Source organism: Pygocentrus nattereri, chromosome 10 (assembly GCF_015220715.1).
Source record: "Pygocentrus nattereri isolate fPygNat1 chromosome 10, fPygNat1.pri, whole genome shotgun sequence".
NCBI lineage: Eukaryota > Metazoa > Chordata > Actinopteri > Characiformes > Serrasalmidae > Pygocentrus > Pygocentrus nattereri.
Window position 1 is genome coordinate 33,300,367 of NC_051220.1, and position 27,711 is coordinate 33,328,077.

At 38.6% G+C, this 27,711-nt stretch overlaps 1 protein-coding gene across 12 annotated transcripts in view; it reads right to left on the bottom strand.

Annotated features, from left to right (window-relative positions):
* The window catches only part of myt1lb (myelin transcription factor 1-like, b), a 131,922-nt gene that overhangs the window by 9,817 nt on the left and 94,394 nt on the right, over window positions 1-27,711 (bottom strand). For 6 of the 12 annotated variants that reach the window (XM_017690797.2, XM_037542121.1, XM_037542120.1 and 3 more), the window contains 9 exons: window positions 26,735-26,825; window positions 24,941-25,048; window positions 23,376-23,590; window positions 20,927-21,210; window positions 10,033-10,245; window positions 2,964-3,085; window positions 2,227-2,289; window positions 1,764-1,832; window positions 596-658 (listed from right to left, as the gene is read on the bottom strand). In XM_017690797.2, coding sequence (XP_017546286.1) covers window positions 596-658; window positions 1,764-1,832; window positions 2,227-2,289; window positions 2,964-3,085; window positions 10,033-10,245; window positions 20,927-21,210; window positions 23,376-23,590; window positions 24,941-25,048; window positions 26,735-26,825 — 1,228 coding nt within the window. The remainder of the gene's footprint in view (window positions 1-595; window positions 659-1,763; window positions 1,833-2,226; window positions 2,290-2,963; window positions 3,086-10,032; window positions 10,246-20,926; window positions 21,211-23,375; window positions 23,591-24,940; window positions 25,049-26,734; window positions 26,826-27,711) is intronic. The other 6 variants (XM_037542123.1, XM_017690802.2, XM_037542122.1 and 3 more) reach the window with 4 other exon arrangements.

A 27,711-nucleotide genomic window follows, 5' to 3' on the forward strand; every position in this document is an offset into this window, starting at 1 on the left:
CAGCAAAAGAAAACCTGCTGGTGATTTTGAAGCAGCAGAACAGTCATTAAACAGGAGCTTTCCCTCCATGCCAGTGTTCTGAAAAACCAAACTTCACCTACTCCCTGAGGATGTGCAGTTTGGGCTGTAAGTGATTTGTCAGAATGAGCTAATGTTACTTATAAACATCATTGAAGTTTGGTTAAAATGTTAAACTGGCTAAATGATGCCACAGCCTAAAGAGCTATAACATCTACATATTTATTATTATGTCACTTATTTTTAGCTGTTGCTTTTTACCGACTGTAGCTCAAAATTATATGCTGACTTAAACAAGACACCTTTTAGCTGTGATGGTGATTTAGCTCTTCGTGAACAGTCAGAATGTTGGCAAACATCTTGTTGTTATAGCACTTGACATTTACAGGCCACCTTTTAAGCCAATTAACGGATTATTAATTTATTATTCCACGTAAATAATTGAATACCAAAATGTAAAATCATTTGTCAAATTACATGATGATTTTGTTAACTTCTATAAAAACTGCGACTTCGAAGGGTTAATGTGCTGAAATAGTTGTACAGATGTAGAGACATATGTCATGTTCTGCTTTACCTTCTGTGTGAGGCGTAGTTGCCAGTAATATGTCCCGAGCCGTCACAGCCCGGAGTCGGGCACCTGGGACAGAAATACACCCTGTTACTGTCCAGCATGGAGGAAGACAGGCATTCAGTGCATTTTCAATTGTAACACATACTATGACATGCTAACACTATCCTTTCTTGGCAAATAGGTGATCTTCATCCTTTTGGGTTAATGAGTTAATTGGGTTAATATAAGCAGAGCTCATATTCAACAAGGCTACGGATATACAAAACTGAGTTATGTGGACTTTAATTATTTTATTGTTGCTTTCTAGAAGTTTCATTTTCAATAAGTCTGACATGACAAGTATTGCTTATTCAAGCATGTGCAGAAGCATTTTGTAAATCCTGCACTGAGCAAAAAGCTTAGCATGGTCCAATAACCTTATTCACAACACTGGACATGAGCCCAGACACTGAGCTTGCCCTAATCAATACATTCTTGCTGAAAGCTCATTTCACTGCGGAGACTGACAGAAATTGTCTGTTTCAGTTACTGAACCCTGACTTTCCACACATCCCAACACGCAACATTAGCAAATAGAACTTGAGTAAAAGTTACACTACAGTTCAGAAGTTTGGGGTGACCGTTCTAAAGACCGGAATCAATGTTTTACAAGAATATAAAACCAGTTTGGTAAGTTTTGTGCAGATTTAATCACATGTTATTTGTAGGAAGGTATTAAAAACATTGACAATTAGTTCAGAATGAAGAACATTACTACTAGTAATCTTTAAATGACTGCTTTAAGTTATGATAAAATGAATGTATCCCTAATGCCAAAAGCAAATCCTGTAAATACATTACTACAGTATATTATTTATACTTTAATGACTTCTTGTTGTTGCCAAAATATAGAAAACAGTGTAGAATGTACATTTTGTTGTCTAGTATAGAGTATTCAAATATGCATTGTCAAAGATGTTGTTGTAATAAAACAGCAAAAATGATTGATATGAATAGTGATTGAAAACTGTTGACCGGTAGTTTATGCTGGATAAAAGTTTCTATCACTTGTAATCTGACAGGAACTTTAAAATGAATTTCATCTGATCTCTTTATTTATCATAAAATTCACAGCTTTAATTTTGACAAGCAAAATATTACTTGAATACATTTTTATGATTTCAAGCCTTACTTGAGTTCTTGAGAATTGGTAGCCATCATACTTCGAATGCTTTTATCTGCTAAAGGACAACCTGAAAGACTGGAAGATCATAAAATGGACATTAGTGTAGAAATAAGGGGGAAAAACAATGAAACATTAAAAAAACTGAAAAAAATGCATTCAAAACAAAATCAGCTGGCAAAAACTGTAAATGCAGAAAAGCCATGGTGCAAGTGCAGGGGATATCAGGTCTAAACTCTGTTAACCCTTTGAATAGCATACTGTTTGATCATTAATATACCAATTCTCTTCTTCTCTTTCTGTCTTTACGAACATTTTCTGGTGTTCTGTTCTCAAATACTGTGGTGATGCTGTACTCAAAGGGTTAACATGGATAGCTACTGTCCTGGCTACTGTTTGACAGTATAGTCGAGGTAAGCTGAAAACAATAAATTGATAGGACTGAATCCACCATGAGAAAATGAAGTCACACCTTCTATGCGAGGCGTAATTACCGGTTACGTGACCACTTCCATCACACCCTGGTGTTGGGCATCTGTCTCCAGAAAAAAGTAGATAGAATCAAACGCCAAAGTCCAGAACAACAAAAAAAGGAAACATAATTTTGTGTGCAGCCATAAGACTGGGAAAAATGGTAACACTTCATTTTTTGGCAAAGGAACCCACATAACACTTTCATAAGCATTACATTTAGATCTACTGAGAAGAGACTGAAGGAGTTTATAGGCTCGAGAAATTACAGTGATGTCCAGGCACTGCATTGACATCATTGCTGAAAAACATCTGTAAGGCTTACGAGAGTGCCACATAGAGACGGGGTTAAAATGAAGTGTTGCTTTGATTTTGCCATTCGATTAGAGTTCATTGTTTCCAGTTTAGCTTCACTGTCTGCTTGGGTGTGAGCGTGCTAAACCTCAGAACATCCTAGGGAGTAGCTGCAACATGAACAAGTAGAATGAGAATGATGTTTTATTACAATAAAGCATCAGGAGAGAAAGCAGAGGAAAGCCAGAGGAACACTAGCCTCGAGGACTTCAGCTGGAAATGAAAAGAGTCTGCCAGGAGGCTGACGCATTATGTAGCATGCGGCTAAGGATTGATTGCTCTAAGCGGAGCAACACGAGAAAAAGAAAAGCAGAGACAAAAAGTGGGTGGAGAGGAGGGTGGACGCGGGGGTGGGCTGCGACATCACCTCCCCTTCAGGCTTACGTTATCAGGTCCTTTTTGCTTTCTTTGCAAGGGGCGAATTTTGGTTTGGGACTCGGGATGGTGACGTCAGTGGCGTACGCACTGTCCTCTAAAATGTCTTGGAAAGGGTCCAGATCATCTGACTGTAGAGACGGACAGAGAGAGAGAGAGAGAGAGAAACAGAAAGAGAGATTAACGAACTGTTATTACATTGCTTTAACAAGTCTGAGATTTCACTTTGTCAGCATATATGGCAGTGTAATGTCTTGAAATGGGGAAAATATCTGAACAGATTTGAAAATGGGGATGGAAAAGGGAAGAGGAGAAAGAGGCCAGATGAAATATGTGGAGATGTATGTGGGGGTGGGGGGGTGGGATTTGGGTAAAGTCTCACTCCCTGCAGGCTGTGTATGTGAGGTGTGGCACTAGCTGCTGCTGTGGCAGCTCGGTTCGGGAGGCCTTCCAGTTGGCCTTTGTCCCTTCACAGTGGAGGAGCAGTGATGGAGCAGAGACACACTGGTGAGTTGAGCTGCTGCCACCATGTTCACACTCTCAGCTCTACAGCAGCCAGATCCACATTAGTGACTGCTCATTTACACTAACACAGAGGCCAAGTGAAAAGTGGTGCAGCACATTACTAGTACTACTATTATTACTGCTATTAACTTACTACTACTACCACTGCTGCTACTATTTCCTCTGCTTCAACTACCACTACTCCTACTACTATTCTGCTGCTACAACAGCAATACCTACTACTACTACTACTATTGTTAATATAACTACTGATGCTAGAACAACTACTACAACTACTACAACTATTACTACTGCTACTTTTACTACTTTTACTACTTCTGCTAATCCAATAAATAGCACTACTGTTACTACAAATACTACTAATAATGCTACTACTGCTTCTACGTTGACTATTATGCAAAATCAAAATAATAATATACCAATAGCTATTTATATCTGTAAGTATATTGTCAATAGCAGCTTTACAGAGAAGGAAAAATTGTCTTTAATGTCAGTTATTGTAGAAATATTTTATTTGAAGTCATTTTGGAGGATTTCTATTGGACCATTCATCATGAAATTTTTAAACAATGTAAAGGGCAGCTGCTGTGTTCAAATGGTGTAGAAAATAAATCTGAAACAACGACGGTACAAAAGCTTTGACTGTGAATGAATTAGTGAGTTCCGTGAGGTGCTTTGGTCTAAAAACAGGATTCTCTGAACAGCATTTTTTGTGTTTGCAGTCAGGCTACACATACAAATAAATATGTATATTTTTGTTTTCAGTATAGGCCCAGAAATATGAAAAGATTTATATTTAATTCCTTGAAAAGCTTCTTATGATGATACAGGTTTGTTGTGACAATAGTTATTAATGACTTCATATATCCAGTCTATACAACTGGGAGTGAGAATCTTAAGTATGTATATGTCGTATGTACTTACTCTCCATTTATGAAAGCAGGGTTCAAACCCAGCTTTGCAGGGAAGCATTTGGTGAGCTTCTAACACTGTTCCCACCAATCTAATTATGCCTCATTTAACCCTATAAGGCTAACAACAAAGCATGTATATTTCTGCTGTTTAATCCACTCTTTTCTTGTAAAAACATCAAAATAAATGAACAAAGTAGAACATTTTTTTTTTTTATTTACTCTCACAAACTACCTTTTTGAACACGATTGGCCCCTCCCAGTCCTGTCCATATGCTCGTGTTGTGTTTACTTCCCAGTCCTGTCCATGTGTTTTGTTTTGGTTTTCTAGTCCTGCCCTCTTGTTTCATGACTCCACCCCTGATTGTCTCCACCTGTGTTTCCGCCTGTCCCTCGTTTACCCTCATGTATTTAAGCCCTGTGTTTTCCCCTGTCTGGTTGCAGGTCTTTGTTTGAATTGTTGTTTGCTGTTTGTATAGTTTGGATTTGTTTGTCTGGTTGTATTTCAGCATGTCTGTACCTAATTCGATCCATGTTGGCTTTATGAACCTGGACTGTCATGACCACGACCCTGGATTTGCCCTCAATAAAAGTCGCTTATCTCAGCATATGCGTCCCCCACCTTGCTCCCCGTCGTTACAATAACACATGAATAAGAAGATAAACAAACTAATATGTTACATATAAGTCACACAACCATCACGTTTTGTTGCTAAGTGTGCTAGCCTTGAAAAGATTAGTGTATTAAATAATTAAGGCAATTTAGGCATCTTTGATATAGTGATAGAAAATGCAGTAGCAAATAGAAAGTTCAAATTCTACATGCCTATTTCAGTGTGGCAAACATGGACTTGCGCATGCTGTAACTCCTCTGGCAGCATTTGTAAATGTGTTTAAGGGGCCATTGCCAAATTCTTGAAATGGATTGCTGGCAAGATGCTCAGTTTGAGTTAAACAACAGTCTGGACTGAAATGTGCAGAGCAGATGGGTAAGAAATGCTAGAAATAGACCTCAGAATTAGACTTCAGCCATTCCTTCTGGATGTGGGAGTATTTTGGATGGCTGGTCTTCCTCCCAGATAACTCGGCTACTCTCTGCAGTAACAACACTGACCACTTCAACATAAAGGCTAAACCACTGTAGGCTTAATGGGTGGTGTTATGTAAGTATATTCATGTTTGTGCAGATTATTTTTCATGTACAGATTATCGTAGGGAAGGGTACTTTTTTGTTTTCATTGTACATTATTATTATTATTATTATTATTATTATTATTATTATTATTTGAAGGAAGTAATGACAATCTGGTTTCCCATTGAATCTGCCTTTTCAAAAACTCTTACAGCAAGATTGTGACTTGGGCTCCATCTGCCAAGTGTCTTTAGACATGACAAAGAAACTTGTCAAATCTCATTTGAATACACACACACACACACACACACACACACACACACACACACACACACACACACACACACAGAACATCTTTTACACCCTGCATTTAACAGCACAAGCCATCACAACCATCAGCGTGTGGATCAGCAGCCATCGTAGTTCATAACAATCAAATGTTCCCACTGCTCTTCAACGAGAGCCAACACACATACACACACACTCACAGGTGTCTTCACCCACCACACTCCCCCACACACACAAAATCAACAGTCTCTCACATAGAAAGCACAGCGCCGTTCCACACAGCCAATTTGTATGCAAATAATGAAACCTCAATTGGCTGTTGAACTGCGCCAGTCAATCAATGCATCCATGGGAAACGTGACGGAGAGGAAGTGAAAATTAATCTGTCGATTGGGCTTTGACTATGAGACGTGCAGATCTGGGCAGCGGTGCACTGAATACACGTGCAGCGGAGGTCTCTGCAGCGGGTTTATGCAAAAGGAAGGTTTAGAGAGTGCAGAACTTGTGAAACTGGGTTTCTTCTTTAAGGACAGACGGCTACAACAAAAAAGGGTTAATCTGCGGCTAATGTGTGAAGTTACTGCCAGATTATGTGGACATTTGTTTTCTGTTTTTTAGAACAGAAATTGTTGTACCACACGTATACACTTGATGGCAGTATGGTGAAATCAAAGCATGAGTGTGTGTGTGTGTGTGTGTGTGTGTGTGTGTGTGTGTGTGTATACATATTCTGCAGCTGTGCTCTGTATTTCTATCATTATCAGCCAAAAATTAAATATAAGAATAATGGCAACATTTTAACACATATTTCCCTATGAATTATGCATATTTAGGTTAATAAGAGACAACATGCATATGAACAAGACAGAGAACATGACAACACACATTCTAGAGTTGAGAAGTCTGAGAACATGAGGAATGTTTGCAAATTTGTTATGTAGTGGTATCTTAATGTTATAGAAATAACACAGCTAAAGAAATCAGCACTATTTCTTTCTATCTTCTGGTCTGTATGTGTAATGTAGAGGCAACCATTCAGGATTCGCCAAGAACAGAAGCAGATTTATGCTCCAAACACGCAATCAGCAATTGGCCACTGCATGACTGAGTATGCTCACTTTCTTTCAACTGTCCATGTTATTTAAGCAGGAAACTATTTTCAAATTTTCAAATGAGTTTATTTTATATTGCAATTTTGCAGAATCGAAAGTACTGGAAATCTGCTTGTGTTTCATGTATTCATTTGGCTTGTAGAGCGTGAGCTTTAGGCTGAGCAATACCGGCCTAATAAACTATCAGGCTAATAAAAATCAGCCATGTGCCAAATTCATGATCAGTGCATCCCTACTGTAATGTCTAATTAACTGTATGACAACTATTACATTGCCTAAGAGCACATTAACACGTTAACCAGAAAGGATTAAAAATGGAAAGAAATTCAGTGTGTTTGCATGAGGGGCTTTAAGGTGACAGATATGTCAGTAACAGGCAGGCAAGAGAGTGTATGTCTATAATGTGGGCCTGTATATAATGTGTCTAGGTGTATGGAGGCAACCATCACAAGCCTGACTATACATGCACAGGTATGTAAGTGAGAGAATAGGGGCATCTTTTTGTTTCAGCATGTCTGCGTCTTGCCAGGAGCCATTAAGTCTTTGCAGCGTATGGACTGACATGTGCATGAAATGTTTCAGAATGTGCATTTAGAGAAAGTGCTCTAGCAGAAAAAAGAACTTTAGAGTATCTAAGGACCCTTGAAAAAAGGCCACATTCTACAATTCTCTTGTTTATTATTTATCATTTTTAGATATGTTTTAGGCAGTGGTAAACAACACTCCCCCTGAAGATCTACCTTCTGCAGGTTTTACCTTCAACCCAAATTTGACACACCTGATCCATCTTATCAAAGATCTCTGAAGACATGTTTATATGGACGAGGTGTGGAGGATTACAGTTGGAGCTAAGCTCTGCAGCACAGGCGATCTTCAGGAACATGGTCTGGGGACCACTGGTAAAAGAAATGTAGTACTGCAGAAAAAAACTGAAGAAGAGTTAAGTTTTTTGTTTGAGGATGTGAAAAAAAATAACAATAGTGAAAACTGAAAACATAAACCAACATGTACTGTAATACATGGGAGAGGTTCCCAATCCAGTCTACATTTTTGTCCTGTTTCAGCTCCTAACACACTTGAGCCAGGTAATCTACTGCTCTTGATGTGTATTGGAGACTGGGAAGGAACTGAGACATGTACTGACTGGGGGTCCCTGAGGAGGTGGCTACAAACATCTGAAATATTGGGGTAACAAAACAGAAATGTAAAATGTTTGTGTTGGTAATAAAAATCCATCTTAACAAAACACTCAACAGTTATTAGAACAAGCACGATTCATGTATATAAGAACAACTCAAATAGTTGACTCAAGGCCTTTACAGGTTTGCTGTGGTGCATTTAATAATTCCATATAAATAAATACATAAAAATTCCATTGACATATGAAAAGTATTTTAGTTCAGTCTTTCAAGTTTTTAAATAAACCATTTTTCATTTTTGCTAAAAGATAAATTATATGAAAACCAACAAAAGCTACTGCCTTATAAAATGGAGTAGGGTATACAACAGAATTTTTATGTCAATGGAATATTTATGTCAAAATAAAAGTCTACTGTAATAACACATTCAAAACAAATATGATCCAACATAAAATGTTGGCCAAAATCACGTTTTTTTTACATGGTCACTAAATAATGTACATTTAAAGGTACGTTTTATTGGATTACTGTTTCATGCATTCGGTTTCACAGGGTTTGAGTTGCAAGAAGACAGCTGTGAATGAAAACTGATTATGAGTGATACTGTGTCATTAGTTATTAATTGTGATTCATTGTGACTAATGGTGATGAAGAGGGCTCAGTAAATGTCTGCGCTCTGCGGAGCACCTTTGTCAGCCTGTGCGGAGAACTGTAATTTGCCAGAACATTCATTTCACAGCACAACGTACTTGGGAACGTACGTAGCACATTTATTTGAAGATTATTTCTTGTTTTATAGAAATGCATCACTGTGACGCAGAGGTACACTAATTATGTTTTTTCATGATTAACTGACTGTTTATTATTATTGCTACATGACCAGGTCTGCAGCCCTAAGTAATGTGTTTTTGGTGACACATTTTGAGTGGTCCGTTTAAATAAAACAAAGACTCAACAGACTCTCAGTAACATGACAGAAACATATGAGGATTAGGATTAGGTTCTGGGTTGAGGTCAAGGTTAGGGTTAGGATTAGGTTTGGGGTTAGGTTTTGAGTAAGGTTGGTTGAGTAAGATTATGTTTTGCATAATGGAAGTAACATATTAACAAAACATCTACTTTATGTAAATAATGGATCAACAGAACATCTACAGGGTATTTACTTCAGTGTATTCAGATGCTTCAGCTACTTCACTGATATGTTGTTGATGTGTTACTGATAATCTGTTAAGAGTTTATTATCTACAAAGGACCACTCCAAATAAAGTCTTACTATTTATTTTTATTGTGCCCAGTCTGGCCCACTATTTTCTAAGTAGGAGATAAAAAATGAATGTAAAAAATATGAATGTTTCAGTAATACACAACCAATTATGATGTCGATACATGTATAAAGTGATTCTAATGTGATAGACTCACATTGTCATTTGATTCAAATAACTTATACAATGTTTTAGATGTGTCTAGAATAATTAACAAACTGAAGATGAGAAATCTGAGAATGGGAACATCCAAAATGTCTCATATAAATGACATGTTGAAGCAGATAACTATAAATTGCCATTACAGTGATGTATGATTTTATAACTTCTTGTTTTCCCTCACAAAATGTAAATCATACAATCTTGAAATCTTGCATCTTAAAATACTCCAAATAAAATAATTATCAATATGACATACAATTCCAAATTTTTGATGGACATTGCTGGGGGGTATAGTATGCTGGATAACTAAAGCCAGAGGCAAAGACTGATGAATAGCAGTATCCCTCTCTCCCTGCTTGACTGGTTTGACTTCTGTCTTAAATAATCTGGCTCTAATATCCTGCTTTGTAAAACTCCCCCAGGCCTGCAGTCCTAATTAATGTTTGTTTTATACTGAGCCCAGTATGGCCCCCCCTCAAACACCCCCCCCCCCCCACCCCGACTCCACAAGTGTGTGTGGTGTGTGTGTCTGGGTGCGCGTGGGCACCTCTCTGTCGTGCTCCAGGCGTTTGATCTTGGTGTAGTCGACAGGCAGCTCCCAGGGGTCGAGGGGGCAGCAGCGGGCGCTCGGCAGGACCTCCCGCTCCCGCCGGCCCAACATGGGCTCCAGCGAGCCAAGCGAGCGACCGCCTCCGCCAACACGTTTACACACGCTCACGTCCATCATCACTCCATCATCATCCACCTCAATGTCCCGCTTCTACCCGAGAGAGGGAGAGAGAGGGAGCGGAGGGGAGAGGAGAACAAGAGAGAGGGAGGGAGGGAGAGAGAGAGAGAGAGAGAGAGAAAGAACAAGAGGAATAAAATAGAGAGAGAGAAGAGATAAAGAGAGCAGAGGGCAGTGGAGAGAAATAAAAAGTGCAGAAGGGAGAGATAGACAAATAGAAAGAAAGATAGTGAGGCGATGGGGAGAGGTGAAAGAGGGAGCGGAGGGGAGAGGAGGGCAAGAAAGATGGGGGAAGGATGAGAGAGAGAGAAAGCAGAAGGGAGTGGAGAGAAAGAGATAGTGCAGGGAGGAGAGATATAGAGAGATGGAGAAAAAGAAGAAAAATTAGTGTGTAGAGGGGAGAGGAGAGAAAAAGAGAGGGAGCAGAGGGGAGAGTAGGGTGAGAGAGCGAGGGGGAGAGAGAGAGGGGAAGGGGCAAGGAAGAGAAAACAACAGATATGAGAGAAAGAAAGAGAGCAGAGGGGAGTGGAGAAAAGAGAAAGTGCAGGGAGGACAGATATACAGAGATGGAGACAGAGAAAGTGCAGAGATTAGAGACAGAAACATGGAGAGAAAGAAAGCGAGGAGGGTTATAGGGAGTTGGAGAGGGAGAGAGAGAGTGTGCAGAGAAGACAGAGGGCAGACAGAGAGGAGAGAGAGGTAGAAAAAAGTATAGAGAGAGTGAGAGTGGAGGGGAGAGAAGAGAAAACGTGCATAGAGGAGAGTCAGTGAGGAACAGAAAGAGAAAAAAGAGATGAGACAGGAGAGAAAAAGAGAGAGAGTAAGAGAGGCAGAAGTGAGATGGGTGGGTAGATGGGAGAGGGAGAGAGGAGGAGAGAAAAATGAAGTAGTGTGAGAGCAGAGGTGGTGATAAAAAGGTGTGGGAATGGATGAGTGAAGGGCGTGAAAAAGGATGGATAGAGAAAAGTGATAATCATAAAAGTGAGAGAGTGAGAGAGCGAGCAAGAGAGAGAAATGGAGGAAGAGGAAGGAAGGAAGGAAGAGAAAAGGAGGGAAAAAATGAGACAGTGTGAGAGGCGTCCTCTTTCCTTGCTCACTTTCTCTCTCTCCTTAGTTTGTTCTGGTTTCACAGTAAAACATTAGCTGCTGTCTGCTGATGTGCTGTTTGTTTGTGTGTGCGTATGTGTGTGTGGAAGATGACTAATATGATTAACACTGTGGAGGTGAATGTGCCTCTGCAGAAACAAGTAGATGGAATATAATGAGGATTAACCTGAATGGCAGATAATAACCCTGCTAGATTGTGAGATTAATAATGATATAATGGAAATTACACAGCGTCATATTGGATCCTTTCATACTTCACAATATTATGTGATGCTCCCTAATCCAGAAACACATGCAAACATGGCTATAACACAAAGTGCTGCATCCAGCACATTACCAGCTTTTAGACCCAGCACTCTGCACTTTAAAGGAAAGTCAAGGGCAAGACCCAGCTGAAGTTGCGAATGGAGTCAGTAATGGTCCAGTAAGTGAGGGCCTGGCCTGTGTGTCCACTGAGAGACAGACATGAGAGCAGTGCATGATGTTAACGGCTCAAGAACTGAAGAGCTGTTTGTGGTGAAGAGATCAAAACACCAAGGCCCCGTTTATGCCTGGTTGTTTCATGCATTTTGAGATTCAGGATTATATCCAGAAAAAGAGATTATCCACATAAAAATGCAGGTGCACCCGAGACGCATTTAAAACAGACTTCCGACAGACTTCAGAAATCCGACTGCTCAAACTACTTCATGAGGTGCATTTTAGCCAGATGTCTCTTTAAATCACATTCAACAAACAAAACCTCTCCCAGGCCTGTGATAGTGCTTCCCCTGTTGTTCTGCATATGAGGAAGGTTCCGCCCCTCAGACTGCCCCCACTAACACTAGCATCGCTGCTACTTCAGTTCAGATATACACAGTCAAATGTAAAAGTTTGGAGTCCCTTGGTCAGATGACATGATTAGCTGATTTTCTAAGTAAAAAAATGATAAATTAATGAGCTAACAGAGACACACATGTCTACACATATAGCATTTTGTAAAAATACAACATAAAATTAAAATTTTAAATTTCACTGATTTTTCAAAATGTGTACAATTAAATGGTACATATGTAAACAAAGTTATTCCGAGTGGTTTGGTGTGAAATGCTACATTTGTGAGAAACTTACTGAGCCAGAACCGTTCACAGCGGTGGTGAAAGGAACCAGATGTCTGAGAGAGTTTAATGCCTTTTATTACACGAAATGGTTATGAATACTATGCCTGATGTCTAAGACATTGTTTTCAGATAGTTTCTAGATAATGTTTCTGCCTGAAATACTAAATATACTAAACATACTAAGCATACTAAATCCAAAAAAATAATAAATTCATGGTAGAGCAGTACATCCAGGGCAAAATAATCCCTAAAGATTTTTTTTTCAGGATTACCACTATTATTCCCCATTATCAACATTGTACATAAAAACTCTGAAGACCTCTGCCTTCTACACTGTAGACTGGGGTTCAATCCTCACCTGGGCAAACACCCTACACTATACCAATAAGAGTCCTTGGGCAAGACTCCTAACACCGCCTTGGCCTACCTATGTAAAATGATCAAATTGTAAGTCACTCTGGATAAGAGCGTCAGCCAAATGCCATAAATGTAAAAACTGTGTAGGTCTGCTGGTGGTTTTGGATAGTAAATAAAATGCCTATACTAATGTTGTAGACATTGGTGTTTCTCTACAGTAAACAATTTTACATCAGACCACTCTGAATGACTGATTGTATCTCAATGATTGAATTATGGAGAAATTTTGAAAAATCAAAGATTCTTTTAAACTCAGCAAATATATAAAACCTGTGGACTTTGTATGACTGTGTGTGTGTGTGTGTGTGTGTGTGTGTGTGCATTTGTTGTGTGTGCATGCTGAGGTTGTGGTAGGATGAACATTTTTTTGGATTTTATTCTTATGTTTTTATTTATTTTTATTATTATTTTATTTAATACTGTGAAATGTTTGTCAGATACTGTGCACTGTGAGCTCCTGTAACTGAAACCACTTTGTATGTGTTAGCATACCTGGCCAATAAAGCTTGATTCTGATTCTGGTACTGATTCTCAAATTTGCAGAAAACTGCCATACTTAAGTCTGTTTGCTGATGGATGTGTTCACTTTGAAAAATCAACAAAACATGTAATTTGGCTAAGGGCTTTCAAACTTTTGTGCATGACTGTACTGATGAGTTTGATTCAGCAGCGTCCTGCACATCAAGCTAGTTAATATAAGTAAAGCACCAGTTTTACTTCACCATATTGTTTTTCACCATCGTGCTGCAGTTTTTTACACTTCAATGCATGTGGCTTATAACCACGATAACTAATTAGGATGCTAATTCCTCCCATTACATGCTGCTGCTAGGAATTAACAATGCGCATACTAAAGTGTCATTTTCAAGCGGTAGCCATCTTTAGAATAGAATAGAAACCACTGGGAATTGGATGTTGCATATGAGCTAATTTGCATATTATCTACTATATAGCAATCCGACTGACTGCGAAGAGTAAATGCATGAGGTAAAATGTTATCAGGCTTCCCTGCAGATACTAGTCACATAAACTGCCCAGATGTGAACGGGTTCTAAATCAACACATAGTAGTGTCTACAAATTTTCTAGCTGTACGAAAATGTAACGATAAGATGAAGGTTTTCATCCTGTCAGCATAGTATGATCAGCCCCTTCAATATATGAAGCAGCTTATGTGCAGTATATTGACCTTATTTTTGTTTCATCCCACAAAGTGAGTTAAATAACTTTGTATATAAGAGCAATATTGATTATTGCAGTAATATTTTAGCACAGTAACCCAGAGTGACCTAAACATTCTACTCTTCTGGAGTACATTCAATATGCAATCAAACACAGGTTTGAAAGAATTCAATCTAGACATCTGTCCTCAAAAACTGATATCATTCCATTATCATTATGCACCACTGATTAGAACAAACTGTTAGTTTATCGTTTAGATCGTATAGCATCAGTGAATATGAGTATGCAGGTGCTGTATTCAGAACAGAGTCATCAGATCATTAACAGGTAGGCCAAGGTCCTCCTCCGATCCCACATTGCACCTGGCTTGGCCTGACCCTGACCTCCATCACCCTGGGAACCAACCACAGGAGAACTAGACAGAAGAAGCTAGAGGTCACCCCATACAGCCACATCCTACTGTTCTCACTCATCCCCAAATCAATCCAATTAGAGATTAGAAAGAGGGACAGAAATAGAGTAGAAACAGAAAGAAAGAAAGAAAGAAAGAAAGAAAGAAAGAAGAGGGGAAAGGGACAAGAGAAAATAGCGAAAGAACACAATAGAAAGCAAAAGAGAAAGATAAAGAGAGAGGAGAGAGAAACAGAGAAAAGAGACAAGCAAAAAAATTATTGATAGAGAAGGAAACAGATAAACTGATAAAAATGAGGCAAATAGAGGAGAGAGAGAGAGAGAGAGAGAAGGAAAAGAGAGTATCTTTATACAACCCCAATTCCAATGACGTTGGGACGTTGTATAAAACATAAATAAAAACAGAATACGATGATTTGCAAATCCTTTTCAACCTATATTCAATTGAATACCCTACAGAGACAAGATATTTAATGTTCAAACAGATGAACTTTGTTGTTTTTTGCAAATATTCACTCATTTTGAATTTGATGCCTGCAACACATTCCAAAGAAGTTGGGACAGGGGCATGTTTACCACTGTGTTACATCACCTTTCCTTTTAACAACACTCAATAAGCGTTTGGGAACTGAGGACACTAATTGTTGAAGCTTTGTAGGTGGAATTCTTTCCCATTCTTGCTTGATGTACAACTTCAGTTACTCAACAGTCCGGGGTCTCCATTGTCGTATTTTGTGCTTCATAATGTGCCACACATTTTCAATGGGAGACAGGTCTGGACTGCAGGCAGGCCAGTCTAGTACCTCCACTCTTTTACTACGAAGCCACGCTGTTGTAACACGTGCAGAATGTGGCTTGGCATTGTCTTGCTGAAATAAGCAGGGACATCCCTGAAAAAGACGTTGCTTGGATGGCAGCATATGTTGCTCCAAAACCTGTATGTACCTTTCAGCATTAATGCTTCACAGATGTGCAGGTTACCCATGCCATGGGCACTAACACACCCCCATCCCATCAGAGATGCTGGCTTTTGAAATTTGCACTGATAACAATCCAGACAGTCCTTTTCCTCTTTGGCCCGGATTTCCAAAAACAGTTTGAAATGTGGACTCATCAGACCACAGGACACTTTTCCACTTTGCGTCAGTCCATCTCAGATGAGCTCGGGCCCAGAGAAGCCAGCGGCGTTTTTGGGTGTTGTTGATATATGGCTTTCGCTTTGCATGGTAGAGTTTTAACTTGCACTTGTAGATGGAGCGACTGTGTCTGAAGTGTTCCTGAGCCCATGTGGTAATATCCTTTACAGAATGATGTTGGTTTTTAATGCAGTGCCGCCTGAGGGATCGAAGGTCACGGGCATTCAGTGTTGGTTTTCTGCCTTGCCGCTTACTTGCAGAGATTCTCTGAATCTTTTGATGATATTATGGACTGTAGATGATGAAATCCCTAAATTCCTTGCAATTACACTTTGAGAAACATTGTTCTTAAACTGTTGGACTTTTTGCTCATGCAGTTGTTGAAAGTGATGAACGTCGCTCCCCATCCTTGCTTGTGAACGACTGAACCTTTCAGGGATGCTCCCTTTATACCTAATCATGACACTCACCTGTTCCCAATTAACCTGTTCACCTGTGGAATGTTGCAAACAGGTGTTTTTTGAGCATTCCTCAACTTTCCCAGTGTTTTGTTGTCCCTGTCCCAACTTCTTTGGAACGTGTTGCAGGCATCAAATTCAAAATGAGTGAATATTTGCAAAAAACAATAAAGTTTATCTGTTTGAACATTAATTATCTTGTGTTTGTAGTGTATTCAATTGAATATAGGTTGAAAAGGATTTGCGAATCATCGTATTCTGGATTTATTTATGTTTTACACAACGTCCCAACTTCATTGGAATTGGGGTTGTATTCTATCTATTCTTACATAAGCACAATACATCTGTAATTCTTAATGTTAATGAATGTAATGTCGGCAATAATAAATCTATAAATGATCATAACTCTCTCAGTCTATTTATGCCTCAGCTATATTGCTGACAAACAGCCCTAATTCAGCCCCCATTTGACGCTGGTATTTTCTATGTGAAATAATGGGTGGGAAGCTGCTGTAGAGTGCTGAAGTCTCGGTGCAGGCACAGCTGGCAGAAATGGAAAGAAGCCACCATGCTGTCTCTCAGTCAGTGGCAGGAGGAGATGGGTTTTGCCGCAGGCCAGCTGCTTCTCATCCTCCTCTCTGCTCCGTACACTGACAGGAGATGGATGGAAGAGGGAGACAGAAAAAGAAGGAGAGAGAGGAAGCCCTCTCTAGCTCGGGGCGCTTCCGTTCACCCACCATATGCCATCATCCTCACTTCCCACCCTTTTCCTTTCCATCTTTCCCTAGCACACCTGACCATTAGTGTCAAAGCCAGATGAGTATGTATATGTGCATGTGTGTGCATTCATTTCAGGTGAAGTTCTTTAGGAAACTAGTAAATACATTACGAAGTCTCCAACTTCATTACAATTTAGTTTTGTTGAGATTTTTAATACTTAAACATGGCTCTTCAAGGGTTCTTTAGTAAAAGCAATAGTCCTTCGTAGAACCAGGAACACTGAAAGAACCATTTGCATAAATGGTTCTTTGGATGGTCAAATGATTCTTCTTTATTATGTAAAACCACTTTTATATTGTTCTTTAAAGAAATATTTCAAATGGTTATATATAGTGCCAGAAAGTGTTCCATTGTTATTAGTAGTCAAAGAACCCTTTTTCACTACTATACTGTAGAACCCTTTTGCTTTGAGTGTAGGAAGCAGTTCAATGTATCATGACATCAAATTTCACCACAAATTAATTCTGATTCTTTAGAAAATGATTCAGTGAAACATGAAATCTCAAAATGCACCTTGATTTGATTCAATTGTGATTCTTTGGAATATGATTCAGTACAACATGAAATCTCATATTTCACCATGAATCAATTTTTATGAAGTGATTTGTGTCATTTCAGAAAACATTTCAGATTTCATCACCATTTGGTTCAATTCTGATCGATCAGATCTGATCTGATCGTCATCATATCTGAAATTTCACCACAATAAAGTTTCACCATCAGTCAAATTGATTCTTTAGGAAATGGTACAATGTGTCATAGTGTCTCAAATGTCAAGATGATTTGCTTTGATTGCGATTCTTTAGGAATCCTTTTGATGCATCATCACCTCTCAAATTCCACCACAAATCAATTAAATTCTGATTCTTTAGGGATTTATTCAATGCCTAGTGGAATCTAAAATTCCACTATTCAATCTGATTCTTAAGGAAACAGTTTAATCCATCATGAAATTGTATATTTTAATTAAATTTGATTAGATAGGAAACAATTCGCTGCATCATAAAATCTCAAATTTCACCTTGATTCAATATGATATGATTTAAGGAAAAGATTCAGGGAATCATGAACTTACATCATTCACTCAAAACAAATCAATTAAATTCATCTGAGTTATTTTAGCCCGATTCAGAATTAGGAATGAACTATTTGTATGGTATCAGAAATAAAAGTAATACATTAAGTTCTTAATGTTTTGTATGGTTATTTTGACGAAAATATGATGACAGAATGAATTGAATGTTACTCTGACTAATTATAAATTATTTTAAAAATGATCCAATTGAATCATCATCTTCAGATGCAGTTAAACCCCTTGTGTTTATTGATGTGATCTTTTCTACAAATAAGTACTCATTAGTGCTCATGTAGAGGTGCCCTCCCTACCCATGTAGATAACTAATCAAGCCACAGTAAGGGAGACACTCCTGCCAAGTAGAATGCCAAAGTGCAGACACGGCATCTTTTTAATGCAATAAGCCTCTGTGTGGCTAAAGACCCCACACTGCCTGCACTTAGCACCACTTGTTGGTGAACGCTAGAGTAACAGAAGGGTCATAAGGAGTTGTCATGGCAGTCATGGCTGAAGTGTATACCAGACTAAACTTCTGTTTTGAGGTTTGAGAAGTGCCTTGCTGTTTTCAAATCAAACTAGAATGGCAAGATATGGTGTTATGAAGTTGAAATGAGCTGTGCTTAACTCTAATGTCTGCTTTTAAGGCATAACAACTCTTCATTTTTTTATGAAACTCAACTTTATGGCTTTAGGGACATTATAGTTAAGCACAGCTCATTTTTACTTGATAACATCCAAACCGATGACAATTCTTTTGTAAGGTAATTTCACTTGTAAAACATCTTGCACACACACACACACACACACACACACACACACACACACACACACACACACACACACACACACACACACACACACACAGAGCAAACTACATGAAGGCCACATTACACAGATGCCTCTTTAACTCACCCATGGGTAAAATGACCTATTAGGATGTGCACAATGGCTACGATGCTCACTAACTGCGTGCAGTAATGGATGTAATTGCATTGTAATACAGCCTGAGCCTCTGATCTGCTGGTTGGCATATCGTAATAGACAGGCAGATAGATAAAGCACACAAACTCAACCACAGACACAGCCAATACTGTGTGGACCTACTAGTTCTAAGGGCATATCTGATATCTGCTGAGTTTTGAGATTCGTTGGGACATTTTTGAAACACAGAACCAGGAGAACATACATGCACAGATACATACACTACAATTTAAAAGGTTGTAAGCACTTGTCGTTTTACTGTTTTTAAAGCACAATACCAAATACCAAATTTAGATAGTTCAAGTGTTTATTAAACAAACAGTTATTAAATGATAACTAATTTTTGTAATTACTTTTAAAAAATGTTTCTGTCAACCTACAGTTTTGTGCAAAATTTTCAGGCACTTAACCAGGTGACTTATCTCAGCAGTAAATGTTTCTTCCGGTAAAACCACAAAACATTAGAATAGATACAAACAAACAAAGTATAAATTAACAAGACATTCTCGTTTTCAATACTAAGTAGCCAAACTAGTGATTGGATGATAAATAACTGGGCTTCCTTCAGGAGAGGTTTGGAAATGGTTAAGGAAACAAAGACGATTTGTATTTTTTCTAATATCTGTGGCGGTTTTGTTCTGAGCAAACAAATGCTCACTGACCAGATAAATTGCTTTTTTAAATATTAATTTATTGGGCCTGAAACCTTTGCACAGTACTGTGTCTGCTGCAATAATCACTGCTTTTGCACTATGAGTGATTCTGGATACTAATTTAATCATATTTTCTTTCATTTCATTTTTTTTATTCTTACCTAAGTTTCTCCCCTGTTTAGTAATTGCCAATTCTGCTCACTAGGTCTCCCCTAATCACACAATGCTATCAAGCTGGGAGGATGAGGACTAGCATGTGCTTTATCCGAGACATGAGAATCTAGTCACTGCATCTTTCAAACTGCTACTAATGCACTATGTTTGCACTGCTCAACATGCATGGAGGAGAAAACTAACTGCCTGTTTTGAGTGAAGGGGAAGGGGTGGTCTCACAAGGGCCCAATATTATCTTGTCATGAGAATGACTGGGGACAACCCTTAGAAATTGAAGCTAATTATTTGATAGGAACAGTAACTTATTTGGGTGCAAGCGAACCAAATGTGAAATGTCTAGACAAATCCAATATTTACATTTATGGCATTTTGCTGACGCTCTTATCCAGAGCCACTTACAATTTGATCATTTTACACAGGTAGGCCAAGGTGGTGTTAGGAGTCTTGCCCAAGGACCCTTATTGGTATAGTGTAGGGTGCTTGCCCTGGTCGGGGATTGAACCCCAGTCTACAGCGTAGAAGGCAAAGGTGTTAACCACTACACTAACCAACCACCAATATTTGTTGGGGGAGGGTGCCCTTGTTGACATTGTTAAGTGAACAAGCCATTTATTAGCCAATACATGTAACAGAAATTAGTGTTGGTGAAAAATTCCCCAGAAAACTGCATGCAACTGCATGTGAGTCACATGTGCAGAAAGCATGTCACATGCAGTGAACAGTAACATTATAGTAGCATTAGGGAACAATAAAGCTATTTCATCAGCGCAAAAAATTGTTTGATTAGTGAGCTCATTTTGCTTGTGTTATCAATGGTATAATGGGTGTTAAAAGAGCACAGACTACAGGAACTGGATGCAGGTTTTAGAGGGTGTACCCTTCTTTGAGGAGTATTTTGTCACAATCCAACATTAAAAGTTTAAGAACTTGTTCTCAGACATGTATTTTTGTCACAAAATCACATCAGGCTCCATATCACTGGAGGATAAATGGGGCACTCTATCTGTCCAGGGGGCCAGTTATGCCCTCTGGGACCTCTGGCCTGGCAATCGTAGTGTCAACTAATGAAATTGCAGAATACTAGCATCCTATTAGAATCACTGTGTACATGTATCTACACCAAAACACTGTTGTGATTCCAAACTTCTGAATGGTAGTGTATATACACACGCGCACACACACACACACACACACACACACACACACACACACACACAAACAAACACACACTCATAGTGTACCCGTGTGCAAAGCTCCTGTGGTTTGCCGGTGAGGCTCTGAGGCATCTCCCTGCAGCGAGTGGACAGGTTGAGGATGGCCGTGGCGGCCATGTGTGCGGCCTCCATGTCGTGTGTGTAGTCGAAGCTGCTCTTGCTGCAGGTGCTGCTGGCACTGCTTCCTCCCTCTCCTCCTCCTCCTGCTCCTGCACCTCCTCCTCCACAGCTCAGGCTGCTGCTGCTGCTGCTGGGGGCATAGCTACTAGTTGTGCTGCTCGCTGAGCTGGAGTTCTTACAGTAACGCTTAGCTGAGGAGATGCACACACATATACACGCACAGCTTTTAACATATTCTGAGTGTCATATCAAAACCTCTGCATTTATTTTTACACCATAAAAATACATTAAGGGTGAGAATGTTTTTAAAAATAGCCATTTTGGACATTTGGTTTGGTTACAACAATGTGTATATGGCTAAAAAGATATAAATAGGGCCAGTAGTCAACATCTAGGCCAAGGGACATATAGTGCTGAAAGAATCAAAGCAATAGTTTGGTGAAAATCAGATTTGCATAACAATCAATCATCCAAGAATTGAGTGATGCCTGAAGCTTGCTTCTACAAGGCTAATCTAGACAACAAATAATGGAAGCTTAAACCACTAATCACTATCAATTAAATCAGTACATGCGTCCCTCAAACTGCACCAAGATATTAAGTAATCTGAAGTAAACTTTCTGTATGAAATATTGTTCTATATTAATATGACAGCAGCACAATATACAGTAAAGAGCAAAACATGAGCAAGCGTATTGCTGTACGCTATTGTACAGATGCATAAATAGAAGAAGTAAAGATATATAATAAAATATATTGTACAGTACAAAAATAAGTAATAAATATTATGCATAAATATTATGCAGGTGACAATGCGATGGTGCATGTCTAGACCTGTGAATGAACTGAGTGACTAAACACTGTAAACAATAACTTATGTTAATAGTTGTGCAAAGTGGCAGTACAATATACAATACTTACTGAATTATAACCATAGTGGCAGTGCAATATGCAATATGTATATATGAAAATGCAACCATTATGACATCTGTTGTAAACATGCCTAATCGCAAGATACAGCTGTGCCAAAGTAGCCTCTAGAGGGAGTTTTCTCATTTAAAAACTAGGATGACCCTTCAGATGATGTGTCTTGAAGGTGGGAGGAGTTTTTGAAGGGCTTTTGGGTGAGTAGTCCAGAGCTGTTTGAAATATTTTTCCCTACCTTTTTGTAATGCGGAAGAATGCTGGATAGCTAATGTTACACTGGGGTTTTCCTGGTGGTTCGATGATGTATTTGCCTAATGCATGCTGAGTATTGTAGTGGTAGAAAATTGATGGATGAGGATACAAAAAGGATATAAAATTCTATTAACCGATGAGGCTGAGGGATGAAATGCTGTGCTACAGAATCTTACAGGACAAATCATGAATGTTAAATGCTAGTTTTAGGCTGGAATGTTCCTTTGAGGCTTTAAGGTGACTATTACTACTGTTTCTTCCCTTGAAGCGTAAATTTTGTCCATGCTACATTTCAGATAAAAGAAAAAATGTGTAAATTTGACTATTACTTTAAAAAGGCTACACGTGAATAAACACATCTGGATTAAAAACAGCCAATACAAAGCCTTCACAATCATAATCTGCTTATTTGCACATACTTTTTGTTTTGTAGCATGCAGAGAGTCCAATAATGAGGGATAAACATTTTATCTGTTCACTGATCACTCTTAATGCCAACACACAATGATTTCTCCGACTGGCTGATTAATGCAAGGTAGAATAGAAGCGGTGGGGGTTGCGAGCTGCATCCTTGAGCTTAAGGTGAGAAAGCTGCTCTCTTTTCCGTCTGACTAAAGGGACAATGAGCCCCAGCCACCAGCCGGGCATCAAAGTGGCATCTCCCACTGAGAGCCCTGCTGCCATCTCCCTCTCTCTCTCGCTCACTCTCTCTCCCTCTCTCTCTCTCTCTCTCTCTCTCTCTGTCTCTCTACATATCCCCCTCCTCTCTCAGTCATTAAAGTGCAGCTAGAGAGCTGACTGCTATTCACATAGAATTGTAATTAGCTGCGGCCCAAAGACTAGACCTTGACTCGCCTCTACCCAGCCATTCATTATGCATCTGCTGCTATATAATTTCCATACATTTCCATTCCTCTGGTCAAAGCTTGGGGAAGACATCAGGAGCATTCACAAAACAGTGCAGTTGTGGTGTCACTGAATTTATCCAGCCATTCATGATGCGTTTTTATTGCTCAGATTATAAATGACCAGCTTTTACCTTTTGCAGAAAATTAATGCTCACACACTAATGAATGTGTCCCTCTACAATTACATGATGCTCAAATGAAATAGGATAGATGAGAGGCCAAGCACAGGTCATGGTGAACAGAGAGGTGAAGTGGGTTTTTCTTTTTACCGTCATATCCCTTGGGTGATGTGTCTCGGCCCTGGACCTTGGGCGCGATGGCACGTTTGCCGTACACATTCTGGTTGTCATAGCCATTGTAGTCAAAGCTGGTCTTGGAGTACTTCTCCAGCTCCTTGGCCAGGTTGGAGCGTGGGGTTGTGGTTGGGACATTGTTTTTATAACCATACTGCGGGATCTCCAGCTGCTTCACAAAGCACATGGGCCTACAACATCAACAGCCATGAGATCAACATGGGCTTTATCATGCCAAGAGGATTTCATGAGTGCAGTGTGAAATACATTTCATGTACTAGGCCTGTCACCATCATGAAATGTTGACTGATAATTGTCATATGAATACTGCCATATGCTATATATATATATATATATATATATATATATATATATATATATATATATATATATATATATATATATATATATATATATATGACAGCCATATTTTCTGAGTGAAAAGTCGCACAAATCTTCTGCAGGCTGAACTTAATATGGCTTAAATATGGCATTTGTCTGCAAATTTGACTGCACAATTTTTATTCATTTTCTGAGTGTAACATCTTGTAACATAAAACATAAAATCTAAAATGTGCCATAACCTTTGCACAGGCCACATTTAAGTTTCTTAGTTTCTTTTGCCAAATATGTTAAATTCAGATAATAAACCATAATTTTGTGCTAAAATCTGTGGAAGTGTGTTAAGATAAAATAATCCTTTTTTTTACTAACTTATTTTTACTCAGAAAAACAACAAATCGTGTAGATTGACCAGGCGTGCCCAATTTTGCATATGACTGTAATTGTGATTAATGGTTTCATTGTATTTTTTTTTAAGTACAAGCCAAATTGGCTACGTAGATTTGTAGCTTCCTATCTGTTAACAGTAATTCCCAACAGACACAACTCAAGCTCAAATAAACAGACATTACTCACTGCTGCCCTCTAAAGGTGTTACAGCACAAAGTCAATAGGTAGGGCACATGGCTCAATAAATGCAATTTTTGCTTTTTATTATTTACATGAATTTGCCTCAGCCAAACTTATAAAAATGTACATATTTCGTCTTCTGTTTGTTATGATGTAAAAGTAAAAAATAATTGTGGTTAACTTATCATAACTCATTTTAATCAGGCAATTATATAATATTGCAGCAGGCCTATCTTGTACAATACACCACTGGACAGTGCTTTTATATGTATATTAAATTATATGTAATTAATTAAATAACAAACTTAGTAATTATTTATGTAAATTACATATTGACATAGTAATAATAACGTAATATAAAGAAAAAGTATAGCAAAATGAGAATAACTGTAGCTATAGAATTCTAGGAGTGAAACCATTCTGTGTTTATTCAAAGCCATAAATCATGTGCAAACATAATGTGACATAATGTAATAAAGAAATAAAGAAATCTTTCCAGATACAAGAGTGCTTCCTGCTGTACTGGACAATTGCTGGCAAATGCAGTTAGCATAGTTAGAGAGTTTCTGCAGAAACCCCTGTTTATGGTGAAAATGAAAGTAAAGTGTCTGTGATAAGCCGGTCATTACCTCAGCACTCGGTCCGATGCCTGGTTGGACTTGGTTCCATTGCAAGCTTGGTGTTTCTCATGGGCTTTGGCCAGCTTCTCAGCGGCTGCTATTGGGCACCCCGAGAGGCTGCATGAACACAATAAAAAAGAAAGAGTGTGATTTTACTCTGCATACACTGGAGAGTCTATTAGTAAACAGTACAATCATAAGGGGAACCCATTCAATGCAGGAGCTCCAGATTTACTGCGTCTCAGTCGAAGTCTTGATGGAAGACTAATTTCTGGTCTCCTGCATTTTAAATTGCTGCTTCTAAAAGGAGACATTCAACATTCAAGTAGCTTTCCGACCTTCTAGGTGATGTGAAATCAGGCTCATTTATAAAATTGTGCACCACCTGTGACAATCCCGCAAGATTAAATCAAGCTCAGTATTTTCACTCTTTGGCGTGCGATGTAAGGAGCGCCTAGGTCTGCAGGTTGGTCTGAGCAGGTGTGAATGACACGAGAGAAGCTGCCAATTTGCTATGGGCTCTGAGTATACACACTTTCAGTCTTGTGAGTGCACAGGTGAGAGTTGAGCGTGTGCATTTGCATGTGCATGTGTGTGTGTTTCTGTGTGCGATGCGCAGGTGGTGCTGGGTCTGAGGGCGAGGCTGCAGCGGGCTGGCTCTCCTGCTTGGGTGTCACCGAGGTGCTAATGGCTGCTGCTACGCCTGCCGTCCCATGCCAGCTGGCTGCACTCACACCTCCACTGCACCTCAACCCAGAATAGAATTATGGGCATTAAGGTGAAAGACTGCGAGATCAGAACCCATCAGCCTTGAGACTTCTATAGGGTGAGATTAGCAGGAACCTTCTTTCACGCTTTTTTATGTATTATTGAACATTGAACGCTAATATTTGCTACAACTGAAGACAGTCCTGGGATTGATTGTGTGTATTCTAAGCATTTTTACTCTGTTTTTGTAATATTTGGTGCATCAAAACAAACTGAACATAGTTATACAAAAGATGAGTGCAGTTAGATGCATAAATAACTGTGCAATTCATTATGCAATTATAGTATAATTACATATTAATAATAATGTTTTAGGGACACTAATAGTACTAGTATTATATGTATTTTGATTATGTTTTTGTCATTTTTTGGCATACATAACATAAAACAAATGTAAGTATAATTAGTGTAATTAAAAGACAAGTGGAGATTCTAAACTTCAAATAAATTACATTTATGCTTGTAGATAACAGAAGAGATATTTTCTTATGATTTCACTTAAAATAATTATTAATATAACATATCTTTAACATAATTCAAATAAAAGGGTCAGAAGTCGTGAAACTGTATGTAAAGTGAATATAAATGCTATTCATAAAGTAACTAACAATTTAATTAACTATGTAATTATGCAATTACGTGTAAATAGTTATGTTATTGAAGGGAATTGTAAGGTGCTTAAGTGTGACTGAGCATTTAAAGTCATCTGCACAGAATTCTGAAATCAGACTTATAGGAACAGACGCATTTTCATACACAAGTTTCATAATAAGATGTTATTCATAGATATAAACAAAAAAAAAGTGGTGACCAGCAAAGATGATGACTCTGCAAAACAAAAATAAATAAAGCAAAATAAGTAAAGTAGTAAATAAATAAAGTGGCAGCTGGAATAAATAATGTAGTTGCAAAAATAATCAAATGCAGAGAACAAAAAAGTAAAGTAAGAATGAAAGAACGAGGATGTCCAGCATGCAGTAAGCAGAAGAACAGAGCTGGGAGTTCATAACGGCTGGCCAGACTGAAAGCACTTACCTCCGGTGAGAGTTCCTGTTGCTATTGACATGGCCGCGTCCAGTGCAGCCAGGTGTAGGACACTTAAGAACATTTTCATGCATTGCAAGAACTTGACAGCAGAAAAGAGAAGGAGTGGAAGACAGGGAGAGTTAGGGAGGCAGTTGAGTTAGTCATCTGAGTTCATGTGAATGCCTTCATCATTATCAGTGCGTTCAAGTAGAGAAACCAAGCTGCATGCAAGGCCATAGAGAACATGCACATTTAGCCTGCCATTTACAAGACAGTGGAAATCAGTGAATGTTCAGGAGGTGAGTGGAAACAATTAAAGCTGTCACTGTTGATTATAGTAGTAACAAAGTAATCTACTGATTATTTCAATGCTTAATCGAGTACACAGCTAACCTCAAAGTTAAAACCTGTCAGTTGTATTGATTTAAAAGTGTAAAACATATTCAACCATTATGCTACAGAAAACATATCAAGTGTGTTTATGATGTCTTCTTTTTGAACTGATTTTTTAACTGATAACCTCAGGTTTAATGGCTTTGACCTAGTAGAGAAAGTAGAGCGTCTCAGTATTCTTAGGGGTTTTGTTGGTTTCTGTAAATCAGCTCCTATTTTTTTCATTTAATTCATTCATGAACTTATTTCTTACTAATAGGTGCTTGTCAATACCAATATTAGTGCTATCATCACCTAATGTTGCTTAATGCTTTAAGTAGGCAGCTGTATGTGCATTCATAACATGTTCTGCTGAGGCAATAATTTGTCACAAAATATTTAGTCTTGTTTAATTTCGCAATGGCAATTTTGTTGATTCAATGTAATTTACTAAAAGTAGCTACACTTAATTAAACTTAATTTGCTTTCTCATTTCCAACTGAACTCACTGACTTTTTCTACTAGTGCTGATTTCACTGATTTAACTTTGGATCAATGTATCTTACTAGAGGGTATCTTACTAAACAGTCACTTTAGTGGTCAAGCAGTGACCA